General features: G+C 38.9%; 1 protein-coding gene across 3 annotated transcripts in view; it reads right to left on the bottom strand.

The window, feature by feature from the left end:
* The window catches only part of Vps50 (VPS50 EARP/GARPII complex subunit), a 105,139-nt gene that overhangs the window by 61,532 nt on the left and 29,965 nt on the right, over nucleotides 1-13,642 (bottom strand). For all 3 annotated transcript variants that reach the window (NM_001167750.1, NM_024260.5, NM_001167751.1), the window contains exons 10-12: nucleotides 9,800-9,842; nucleotides 8,430-8,528; nucleotides 5,028-5,168 (exon numbers count right to left, since the gene is read on the bottom strand). In NM_001167750.1, coding sequence (NP_001161222.1) covers nucleotides 5,028-5,168; nucleotides 8,430-8,528; nucleotides 9,800-9,842 — 283 coding nt within the window. The remainder of the gene's footprint in view (nucleotides 1-5,027; nucleotides 5,169-8,429; nucleotides 8,529-9,799; nucleotides 9,843-13,642) is intronic.

The following is a 13,642-nucleotide window of genomic DNA, read 5'->3' as shown; positions in this document are numbered from 1 at the left end:
CCTCCCCTGTGCTATCACTTAGGAGCTCACTGTATTTTACAGCTGTATCAAGCAAGATACATTAATGTTGTCTTTTTTTTTCCTAAACAACTGAAGTTACAGCAAACCTGCTTGTCAGTGATTTAAGCATGAATGATTCAAAGCTCTAGCTGAATCAAGATTTTGTCTAAAAGTCTTCCAAAAGAACTCAAATTTTATTATAATCCAATACATCAATGTGTACAAGCATATGAGAATAATAAATTTAACACCAGAGAGCAAGATAATTCCCATCTAAGTTATATATTTAAAATATAAAATTTAGAGACCATTTTACTAAATAAATGTAATAGTTTTTAAAGGTGTTTTCAATGTATATAAATTATGGCATATTAATCTCTGTACTTGCAACATATGCTGGCAATAAGAGTCATTTTGCATTAAAACTCAGCCATTTCCACTATACCATTCTAGCAGTTAGCATCTGCACTCAAAAAACAATTCTTCCTAGCCATTAAAATCATTAGCAAACCAGGCATGGTGGCATTACCTATAACCGAACACAAAAGAGACTGAGGCAGGTGTGTTACAAGTTCAAGTCCAGCTCGAGCTTCATAGTGAGCCCTGCTTCACTACCCAACTCATGATCAAACCAGTCAATAATTCTGTATGGCCAGGAAAGGGGAGGGATGCATGGACGTCTGTCCCTAGCTGAGGGTTGCAGTACACAAGAAACCATGTTGGAGCCATTTCACCTTTCATAAAACAACAGAGGTACCCAGACCTAAGTCATCACTTCTTAAAGTCAGTCATCAATTACCAAACACCTAGCAAGGAAGCTCGGGTCACACCCTGACATCGTAGTTCCACTTCTATGTTCACATGTGGGAAACTGCAATTCTCTGAATGAATCAATTCAGGAAACACTAACAGCCTAACACCACTTCTTGACATGTCTTTAAGGAGAGGAAGCAAAAGTGTAACTTCCAGCACACCGCTCCATGTTTACAGCTGTATTCATCGCCCAGGGACTTCAGTGCAGGTGCAAGTGAGGGAAAGAGAATGCAGTCTCTGAGAAACAATATTTAGTACAGAAAAGAAAGAGTTTAAATAAAATAATGTTCAGGGGGAAAAAAAACCTCAAATCTATAGAAAAGGTATTCAATTCTCCTAACTTGGATGAGCACAGAGAGCAACAAGCACCCCACTGCAAGATCTGGATCTGCAAACCTGACTCTCACAGTGAAGAAACGTGAACACAATGTGAACACATGAAGGCTCCCTAATCTAATCTTGATTGATGCTTAACCTCCATGGATCCGACTTCCCATCTCACCACAATCAGCTCAGAGAAAGCCTACAACCTTCCATCTCTACTATTGTCTTAGTCAGTGTTTCTATTTCTGAACAAACATCATGACCAAGAAGCAGTTGGGGAGAAAAGGGTTTATTCCGCTTACACTTCCATACTGCTGTTCATCACCAAGGAAGTCAGGACTGGAACTCAAGCAGGTCAGGAAGCAGGAGCTGATGCAGAGGCCATGGAGGGATGTTCTTTACTGGCTTGCTTCCCCTGGCTTGCTCAGCCTGCTCTCTTATAGAACCCAAGACTACAAGCCCAGAGATGGTCTCACCCACAAGGGGCCCTCCCCCCTTGATCACTAATTGAGAAAATGCCTTACAGCTGAATATCATGGAGGCATTTCCCCAACTGAAGCTCCTTTCTCTGTGATAACTCCAGCCTGTGTCAAGTTGACCCCCAAAACCAGCCAGTATAAACTGAGTTTGGTTGATTTTCAATGTATAGTGTAAATACCCTAAATTGCGAGCTTGAAGTATATAGTCGAAGAATATCTTTTCAAAGTTGCTTCAGTGAAAAGTGATGAGTATAGGCTGACTGTCCTTTATTATATAACTGAACTCATAAGAAAACACTACTAAGTGTATCAAAAAATCAGAAAGTTCAAACAGAAATCTCTAGACGGTTCTAGTGCATTTTTGTTGATTCATATTTAGATTTAGCACTCTACTCACATACTAATAAACATGTAGACAACAGAGGCTCTGGTATTTTACAGAGATCCAAATTCCACAGTGACTGCACACACACAGAGCGTCATTAACACCTCTGGGAAACTGCTGCATGCCAGTCCCTGGTCAAAACATGGAAAAGTGCTTATGAGACAGTCTCTCAGCTGTAAATCTCTAGTAATTTCTGCATGTGCCATGCTGTATGCAATGTTAACATCTTATGTACTTCCTAAGCACCAAAACACCTCAGCAACAGCAGAAAAAGAACAGAACTGGATGGGAGAGGGCTGGGCTTGGAGCCCAAACCTGTCACTTCCTTGGCCATGACTCCTGCATACCAACAAAGCATGACAAATATTACTAGCACCTGACTAGACTCCTGACTAAAAAACACAAACAGCTTGTGGAGAAAACGGCCATTCTCAATTATCAGGCACTTGATCATTCGGGCTAACCAGGAATATAAACAAAAAGTGTACTGTATAAATAACAACTGTGGCACAGAAATTGTCTCTTGAGTACCAGTGTTAGGTGTTTCTAACTGCTAATAAGTATCCTTAATCAAACAGTCACATACTAGCATTATAAAACAGGCAACGTGTACATCATTATAATATGTATTTCAAAGTTACAAATGATACAATGTGTTATGGTATCTGAAATGACCATAATTATTTAAATGTTTAAATTATTTAAATATAAGAACACTGTTGAATTAGCTGAGACGAAAGGATGGACCATCTAGAGACTGCCATATCCGGGGATCCATCCCATAATCAGCTTCCAAACGCTGACACCGTTGCATACACTAGCAAGATTTTGCTGAATGGACCCAGATGTAGCTGTTTCTTGTGAAACTATGCCGGGGCCTAGCAAACACAGAAGTGGATGCTCACAGTCAGCTATTGGATGGATCACAGGGCCCCCAATGGAGGAGCTAGAGAAAGTACCCAAGGAGCTGAAGAGATCTGCAATCCTATAGGTGGAACAACAATATGAACTAACCAATACCCCTCCGGAGCTCGTGTCTCTAGCTGCACATGTATCAGAAGATGGCCTAGCTGGCCTTCATTGGAAAGAGAGGCCCATTGGTCGTGCAAACTTTATATGCCTCAGTACAGGGGAACGCCAGGGCCAAGAAGTGGGAGTGGGTGGGTAGGGGAGTGGGTGGAGGAGCGTGTGGGGGACTTTTGGGATAGCACTGGAAATGTAAATGAAATAAATACCCAATTTAAAAAAAAAGAAAGAAAAAAAAAGAAAGGAAAAAAGAAAGAAAGAAAAAAAAAACAGCAGAAGACATGAAACACAAGGTATTGTTTCCAGAACACTGGTCAGCATGATGGTCTCCAGTGTCCCCTGCTTCCTGAGACCACATGTCTACATCTGCTTACCATCACCATCTACTTTTAAATATGAGGCAGAAATGACTCCCACCACCACCACATAAAGTTAAGAACTTCATGTCCAGTGACCGGCTTCCTCCATGAATCATCAGCTTTCCTGAGTGATGCCAATGAGAGCCACTTACTTGTTCCCATGAGAGAGATATGCTTATGTTCTCTCTCATCAGCTTCCTTAGTCAACATCAGAGGAGGAGGTAACCACCATCATTTATAGAACAAAGGCACTAAGTGGTATTATTCTCATAAACTAATCAACAAACTGAATTGAAGTCATTTTTCCCTGCCCCCTAAATCTTAGTCACCAAGAGCACAGCATGTGCACAGCAGGCCGGGCATATATTCTCAAGCACTTCACTGCTCACCCCAGCCCCACCTGTGCTGACCACCAGTGAAGTGTGGGAGGAGCAGCTGTGCAGAGGTGGCACTATGAAGGCACTTAAAGAAAAGACGATAGCAGCTGGAGGCTGTGGTGCACACCACACAGGCTGTCCATTTCTTTGGCACCAGTTTTGGTAAAAAATTAAAGCAGTTCTGCAATCACCTGAGGCTATAAGCTAACCCAGAACTGCCACAGGTGGTCAATACTATACTCGTCTCTAAAAGCTTTATTATTTCATCGTACTAGGCAATATTTTATATGTATGCGTGGTTTCTATGACTAAGCTCTAGAATAGTAGCAAACCAATTTTCCCCACAACTGAATTATATATAGTTCAACTGCTACCACATATATATGACTACCTTTGTACTGAGGTACCAGAAATCTTTTAGGGCTAACTTGAAAAAGCATTTTTTGAAGAGGCAATTCACAATGACAAGAAACAGCTATTTCAAAGATCACCTTATCATCACCGTTTTTTTTTTAAGTGACAATAATCCAAAAGAAACACAATGAGAAACACATCGTGCATAACTTTTCACTCATCAAAGCATATAGAATCATCTTAATTGTGGAATTAAGAGTTTGAATGTAGAGGACTAGCTCATAAAGCCTTGACTTTAAAAAGCATACAAAAACAATAAGTACAGACACAAACATCAGCGTTAACCACTGTAAAAAGACTAGACCGTTATTTGTTTAAAGTGCTTCCTTTGAATTAGTAGGAATCATTTCCTATTTAGTTGAAATTACAAACTTGTAATTACCTACTATATCACTTAAAGTCATCTACCAATTATAGCCATACTAACAACATCATATACAAGGCCACTGGATGGTTAACAGGTACCAAGCAAGTTAAGGTGGCGGCATCTGAAACCTGGGAGACTAAAGGAGGTAATCCCAAACTCAAGATATCTGAAAAACAAACAAAACAACCAAAAAAAGAAAAGGGAAGGAAAAAACCTCAATGAGTAGCAAACAGATGGGCAGTTTCCTCTGTGGTTCTGTAGACACTCTGAGCTAGGGGTCAGCCACACTTCCTGCTAAAGTGTACCCTAAATATGTCCACTCCTCGCCTGCTTTCTAGGAAGAACCACATTAGAAAAGAAAAAAAATGATAAATATGTTTGCTTTTATTTTAGGGGCATCTTCAGGCAATAGGTGCAAAGAAGCAGGAAATTACTGATTTAAAACCTAAGGGAGAGAAGAAGAAAAAAGAAACTAATACACACCGTACAGAGATCTTTATACTGAAGCTTCTGGAATTTTGTATCCGTGTTTCCTGCACACAGCTCCACATAGCCAAGCACAACCTGAAATACGGTGTTGTGAATGGCTTGAGTGAAGTGCATATGAAGCTGATCCATCGCAGTCTAGGAAAGAAAAAATAAACAACATAATTTCATAGTCTAAAATACATGTCAAGACTAGACAGAACAGACTAGCAAAACCTCATCAACTAGAGCAACAGCACGGATAGCCTTAGAATTGAGTGTAGTACACAGTGTGTGCAAAGCAGCTTTCATATACCCGTGGCATCACACCATTCAGGCTGCGTGTAACTGAAACTGTGCTGCTGTTCTCATTTATAACTGGCATTCTGGCCCGTCACACATAATTGTACCTGTGTCTCCTGTCCTGTAACACTCCTTCTCTTACACTGTTCAGGAGATTTCTCAATGGTTAGCTTCTCAGAGAAGCCTTTTCTGACTCAACTATTTAAGTCAGTATGTTTCCACCACTCTTTTTTGGTTTCTCTGGGTATAGCTCTTTGCAGCACTTCCTATACCACTTGACAGCATCTTCACTTACAACTTTACCATGTGCATCTGTGGTGGTATGAGTAAGAATGGCTCCCATAACTTTACACATTAGAATGCTTGCTCACCAGGGAGTGGAACGATCTGAAAGGATTAGACTGATTAGGAGGTGTGTTCTTGCTGGGTAGGTGTGGTCTTGTTGGAGGAAGTGTGTCACTGTGGGTAGGCTTTGAGGTTTCAAAAGGCCAACTCAGGCATAGGCTCCCTATCTCTTGGGGGAAAACTCTAATTAAGGGTGAAGTCCACCATGACCAGATAGCCTCTAGACTGTGCAATATGGGCCAGAATTTATTAGTGACCTTATCTGGAGAATTCTAAGCCCCAACAGGTAGTCTCAATTGGATTACAGCATCAATTTCCTTTGTCCTGATAAAATCTGTTTAGCCAGCAGCTGAGAGTCCTGAAATGCTTCCCTATGTTAATGATGTATTCCGGATATCCTATGCACCTAACATTTGCCCATCCTGGATGTGCTTACCCTCAATCCCCAAAAGTTTATAAGCCTTGAATCACCTAAATAAAGGTGATCTGCCCCTGATAGCTGGTCAGGATGTGCTTATTCACGGACGTACTCACAGGGTTTCTGAAACCCCTCTCCCAGTTTCTGTTCCCACTACCCTTGTGGACCAAACTGTCCCGTGATCCATGTGGGCGGGGGACAGCATGTAGATCCACATCTCTGTCTGCTTGCTGTCGATGGATCGGATGTAAAGCTCACAGCCATTTCTCCAGCACCATGACTGCCTGAGTTGTCTCATGCTCCCCATCATGATAATAAGAGTAACTTTCTGACACTGTAAGCAAGCTCTCAACTAAACGTTGCCCTTCTTTTCTAAGAGTTGCCCTGGTCATGGTGTCTCTTCCCAGCAATAGAACATTGACTACACTGGTTGGTTTCCCTCACCAGAACAGGATATAGATGACAATTTATACTCTGAGACCTGGAGTAATACTGTAAATAGGTACCACGTACATTTATTTGTCTTGTAGTCTTCCCAAGATACAAGTTAAAATATAAAAATTAAGAAAAGACCAAAAAATCAGCTTTTAAATACTAAATAGAATTCAAAACATTTGGTACAGTCTTGAATTTCTTTCCAAAAGGCACCATTTTACAAAAAAGAAAAAGATAAAAGCTTGTGCCTATCACGTGTAAAGGTTGAATAATTAAATGAATTATTCTAGATATAGGAGATACGATTAAGTTTCACACCATTCCCCTTCTTTCTGTTGAGGCCTGCTTTGGATTCAGTCTCCATTTTGCTCAAAAGGTGAAATTAAGTTTAGGTTCTCAGACACTACTTCCCAGAAGTGTAATTATCCATAGCTGACACTGAAAATTTTTCCTTAAAGATAGTAAACCTATGGTTGTATTACTTCTGCCCTGTTATCTCAATGCTCTGAAACTCCCCTGTTCACCACCCCTCACACCCTCACATAGGACCAATCACTTAACAGCCAGCTGTTAGTACTTTGTCTAGTTAGCCAAACATGTAGTACTGCCTCCAGCCTTGCTTTCTCACCTTCTGAACTTGGTTTTCCCTATATAAAGCCTGCCCTAAGAACAGATTGGTACCAACATTAGGCTCCCAAGTCCTTTTTTAAGGTCCATATCGATTGGTCTTGGGGGAGGTGTGTTCAATAAACTACTCTGGCTTAACTGAGATCAGTGGTTTGTGCAGTGATTCCTGAACCCCAACAGTTCCATGTTTTTCACGGAAGACTGTGGACAACGAGTGTGCAAAGACACACATTAGATGGCAAGCTACAGTACTAGGGAAATCTGCTAGATGCAAGGGATCTATTTGACAGATAAGTGTACTCATTAAGAAACAATTTATCACGACTGCTCTGTAGTACAGCTTGAGGTCAGGCCTGGTGATTCCACCAGAGGTTCTTTTATCATTGAGAAGAGTTTTTGCTATCCTAGGTTTTTTGTTATTCCAGATGAATTTGCAAAATGCCCTTTCTAATTTGTTGAAGAATTGAGTTGGAATTTTGATGGGGATTGCATTGAATCTGTAGATTGCTTTTGGCAAGATAGCCATTTTTCTATATTGATCCTGCTAATCCATGAGCACGGGAGATCTTGTGAGATCTTCTTTGATTTCTTTCTTCAGAGTCTTGAAGTTCTTATCATAAAGATTTTTAAACTTTATATGTCCCAGTACAGGGGAATACCAGGGCCAAGAAGTGGGAGTGGGTGGGAAGGGGAGCAGGGGGAGGGAGGAGGGTATAGGGTACTTTTGGGATAGCATTTGAAATGTAAATGAAGAAAATACCTAATAAAAAATTGGAAAAAGAAAAAAAAAAGAAATAGTTTATATATTATTTGAGGAAGTCAGGCTAGCCTATCTAGAAACAAACAAAACCCCTTATTAAGATCCACCTCACAGGACCAAAACTTAAGGTACAAAATACTATATGCAATCTCCCATTGAATTTTAATTAGCTTGTACTTTTCATTCCTTCCTTTGTGGTTGTCTTGCTCGCATACTTGTTTGATTATTTGTTTGAAATCAGGTTTTTGCTATGGTCTTGGCCTTGCAATCTTCCTGCCTCAGCCTCTTAAGTAAAATATACTTTTCTTAATTCTACATAAAGTAGTGAAAATACCAGAACTGGCAAACATATTTTAAAACAAAGTTTTAGGATGTTTCTGTTACATTATTTAACACTCTGAGACCGTTAAGATGTTAGCATTATTCATTCAGCATTACAATGCACTTTTGTTAGTGAAATTTTGTAAGGATATATTGGTAATAATGAGACCCAACCATAAAGGTTTATGAGCGACATCTGCTTAGAACTAACCTGTGTTTTTCCAAGAAGCCGGTAAGCTTGCTGAACCTTGGTATAATGGTTAATGTCAAAATTCTTGCAGATTTTGGAAAGAGCTACATCCAACTGTTCCTATACAATCAACAGAAGAGCTGATGAGGAAACTTTTTTTCAAAGAAATATAAAAAAAATATTAACTACCTTCCCTCCATTTATAACTAATAACTATTTACCATTTTACTGGACTAGTAGAAACCAAGTATAATTACAATTAGCCATTATAATTAAGTTTTGTATAAAAAATTAGCATTATGAGCAATGTATTTACCTTGAAACCCATATCTAGTATTTCAGAAGAAACAAAATAAGCATAAATTTCAAGAGGCCTTATTTTATAATATTTCTTAACTATTTCCTAAAATATCTGCTAGATTACAAAGTTATATAAGCTGAATATATACAATTATTTAAAAAAATAATATAACAATCCTTTTGCAACCAAGACAAAGTAATTCTTAACCAAAAACTGACTTTGAAAATACATACCCCAATTAAGCTTTTCCATCTTAAATGCACTCCTTATTGGGTTTCTATTTCAACGATTTCATCTTTAAATAATGATTTTCTACATGCACAGAATAATATTTTTGTTTGTATTAAGAATGAATAAATATTGAATTTTCAACAAAGCCCTCACTAAAAATATTCAGAGCAATGCTTACTTAAGGAATTCAAGTCAGTTGCTTTTGGTTAGCAGACATTCTTATAATTAGCAAATCATTGTACTTATGACCAGACTTCTTTCACAAATGGTTATTTGACAGTCTAACTTTTACAACTACAGTATCCTGATCAGGAAAGCAAGAGGTGGAGAGGGAATCCAGGAACTCCAATCTCTCGCTGCATTGCAAAGACTGAAGGCGGGGCTTCTGATGAAATAGGAGGATTAAAAGGCTCCGTGATGAACCTGTCTCCTCCCACCTATACCCTTTCAATCTGTTTTTGGAATTTATGAGAGTTTTTACCAGTTAATAAACCCCAGGAAATCAACTCAAAGGGCTAAAAAGAGAAGTAATTTATAAAATAAAATATGTGGAAAGTAATTATATTGTATTGCAACATGACAACACATCTGTTTCCCCTTTGCAGTCTTACATTTCTAGAAAAAGTGTTATCTTCAAACTTTGCTTTAAGGTCCCCCCAATTCTAGAAGCATTATTTAGTTTACAAGTAGATTAAATCTGATTTAATTTCATGGAAATTTCAAATGAAACACAAGAGACTTGAGTGCAGTGATCTAGGGACAAGGGAAATAAAACAAACTCAGAGAATAATGCTGTGCCTGCACTAGCTAGAAATCTCCAAAAGGAAAATGCTACCCAATTTATAGTAAGACTCTTTACCTCAATTTGCTCCAAAGTATCTTGCAGCTTTGAATTCAGCTCACTGCAGAATAAAACAGGGTTAGAGGTGTCTAGTGCTAAATCCCACTGATGAATAACAGAGAACCAGTGCCCACGGTATGTGCAGTGATGGTAGAAAAGGAAAAGAAATAACTGAGGAATCTACAGAAAATTAAGAATTAAAAGTTCATGGTACATTTTAAAATTAAACTAAAAAGTACAATTTCACAAAGTTAATTGCTACAACACAGGAATAAAGAAATAGAAAATAAACATTTAAAAAAATACAATTTAAGGAAACTAAATATCAACAAAAGCTATGTAATACAATACCAAGCTGAAATAAATTGGGCTTAAATACATCAAAGAGCACATCATGTTAGCAGAACAGAATTTCCAACAACGTGCTCACCAAGTGATCTACAATAACCAAGCTCTGATCAAAAGCCAAGCAAAGATTCTTTTGTATTTGGAGAACTGAATAAGCAGCTTCTGAAGTCTCCGTGGCAACTTAACTCTTGGAGAGCAAGGTTTCAAGGCCTTGTGTAAAGACACAGCAATGAGACAGCGTGCTGCTGACAGAGGGACACAGAGCGACGTGAACATCAGGGGCAAATGGCTCCAACAGTTACTTGGCAGAAACTATTCAACTGCCAATACAAACCATCATCAACAACAGCAACAGCAACAGCAACAGCAACAGCAAAAGTGGTGCTTGAGCCCATTAGTCATCCTAAAAAAGCCACTGAGAAAAACAGCAAACAAGCAGAATGGCCAAAGATATTTTTAAAGAATTAAAGACTGCATCTTCAAATTCTGGCTGGACGTGGAACAAATGGAATATTCTAGCATCTGCAAGACACAGGGGACATCTCAACAAGCTCTTTGGAAATCGCTAAAGGCTACTGCAGCCCACACACTCTGCATCTTAGCAGTTCCAGTGCTGTACACATACCTAATCGAAGTGTATACACAATTCATGGGGTCTATTTCTAACAGTCTTAAAGCTAACATTATTAAAATTATATATTACCAAAAAAGGTCTCTGAAGTGTAACAAAATAAATCCACTCACAAAATAAATTTAATCTCAAAAAAAAAAAGACCGACAAACTTTTTAATAATAAAAAGAAGTAAAAGATTTAGTTCGACACATTGAAAACTTGGGTTTTTCAATGTCACCTGCTAATGATAAACTCGACTCTCAAATTCCTAGCAGTAGCTCATGCAAGCAGGAAGGATTACAATACACAACTTCTCATTCATAATATCAAAGCACACTAGTCACCTAAGGGTAGGAAAGCATACAAACACACACAAAAAAGTTTATTTCTGATGTCATTAGTCCCTGGGAGAAATTTTCATAATTCTTTGAAAATTAAACCCTTCATTGCCGAAGGCACCCTTGACAACCCTACCCTCATGCTACATAACTCAATGGGCTCCTTGTAATGGCTCCTACCTGAGCCTCTCACTGCAACACCACAGGGAGATGGCCACATAGACAGCCATACAGGTACAAAGCAATTTACAAGTATGATGTAGTTGTATGATGTGTTTGATGATCTAAGGATAAATGTTCAAGTCTACAGTGGAAATTTTGTTTTTTTTTAAGCATATAATGCTTGTCAGATGCATATTGTGGCCTCAAGTCAGACAGTGGTAAAAACTGACAGTGAGCAGAACTAGATCCTATGTCCACCAGTGTTTTAGGGTTGATAGCTTAGAAATAACCAGATCTCTAGCCACAACTGACACACGGTATAGAGCAGAACCCACAGGGATGGGTTAGAGGAATACTTATAACGAGTTCTCCTCAGCCCCATGGGCTGCCTGCCCTAACCTCTGTGGGCTTCTAGCCACACTCTCATGATTGTGTTGCCTGGTTGATTCTTAACACAGCAATGTTTGCAGCACCTAAGCAGAAGTAGAATCACTTACTGTCCCATAGTTAATAAACACTTTGGCAGTTTCCCCAAAATAAGGACAAAGCAAAAGTCGGCATGGAGTGTGAGACCTTCGACTTCTCATCCAGTTTCCAGGGCCTACCCTTATCCATGTGGATGCACGCACTACTCTATAGACACCCCAGCCGTCCACAGGCTTACTCCTGCTCAGTGTGCACAGCTGAATAATTCTTGTTCCAAACAACCACTTAGCTTTCCAGTCCTAAGTGTCACCTTCTCTAGGGGAGATCCTCTTCTGCTCACTTCCTGGTCCCCTGTAATGGGTATCTGTGACTGTGTCCCCAGGGGCAAGCCTCCAAGAGACAGTCACTAGTCCTCAGTGACTTCCCAGGACCAAATTCACTACCCGACTCAGAGAGCCAGTAACAGATATCTATAGGTCAAATCTGCAATTGGGTGGGTAGGGGAGTGGGGGGGGGATGGGGAACTTTTGGGATAGCATTTGAAATGTAAATGAAGAAAATACCTAATAAAAAATATTTAAAAAAGAAAAATAATTAGCCTGCATTTTCTACTTTAATAACTAAAACTATAAAGCCAAAAGGAGAAGAAAAACAGTCCTATTAGACCCTGGCAAGTGCTTCAACAACAAAAAGATAAACACAGCTAAATCTAGATACCCTCCTCCACCAAGTGAGCTGATCTGAAGAGAGGGCAAGCATGGCAACAGAGAGACACTTTCCAATCCCCGTCTTCAGGGGACAGTTTCACTTTGGAGGAAAAAGAAGTATTTCTAGATTCATTCACACCCATTCGATCACTATAAAAACAGTTGTTTATTTGTAAAACTGTAACTCTGGCTGCTTTTATAGCAGTTATTATTTACAGTTACATCATTCTCTTTCTTAGCATGTAGAACACTATAAACATAAAATCTAGAAACCAATTTCATTTTATTAAAAAGGCTCTCAAAATATACAACTGCAGCTTGACCACAATTGACTGCTAACTAAACACACAGAGAGAGATTAGTGATGAAGGAGTAGGCATTAGATGTGCAGCTTTTAAAGAAGGCCTTAGGTATCAGCTAGAAATGTAAGTTCAAGCCACTTTAGTCAATTAATCAGAATATATTCAAAAGAATTACCCATAAACATTTTGATAAATAAAAGCTACATTATGCTTTTTAAAAAGTCACTAGTTCTAAGACAGAAGGCTAAAAGCTTTTAAAAGCTATCTGCAAGCTCAAGAGAATGAACTAAATGCCTCTGCTGAGTCTGGGCATCACTAGAGAAAAATGTAAAGATAACGTATCCATAAATAACTAATTAAGTGCTTATGTGACTGCTCTAGTGCATGACGCACACACACACACACACACACACACACACACACACACACACAAACAAACAAAAATTGGTCTTAAGAAGGCTGAAAATAAAGAAAACCTTTATACAAATTTGATGATACAAAGACAATATAGTACAAAGATAACAGCATTGTATTGCACTTTGCCTGGTCTGGTAGTTACAAGCCAGTGTTTTGAGTCAATTTCCATAAGATCTCTGGACATCACTTTGCTCTATAAGGTAGGCTAACTCAAAAAACTGCTTGCAGCTCTAATGTTTCCTGAATATCTGTTTCTCAATTATCACATCTTTGTATATTGGCCTCACCAAGTTCTAAAACCTTTAAAATAATTGTAAATAAATGGAATTCTAAATTAGTAGTTAATACCCATACTCCATGAAAATTAACAGTATGCTTAGCTTAGAGCCTGTTCCAAGGGTTCTAATCTACACATGGCAAAGAAAATTTACCCACAGATCTCAAAGAAGACCAAATACTGTGAAATGAAGCCAACCCGAGATACCACGAAGCATCTACACAATCTCCTAAAGCAGACATGCCTAGACCACAGCAGAACGAATGGGATG

This window comes from Mus musculus, chromosome 6 (assembly GCF_000001635.26).
Source record: "Mus musculus strain C57BL/6J chromosome 6, GRCm38.p6 C57BL/6J".
NCBI classification, from domain to species: Eukaryota; Metazoa; Chordata; class Mammalia; order Rodentia; family Muridae; genus Mus; species Mus musculus.
This window is presented reverse-complemented; position numbering and strand designations above follow the sequence as displayed.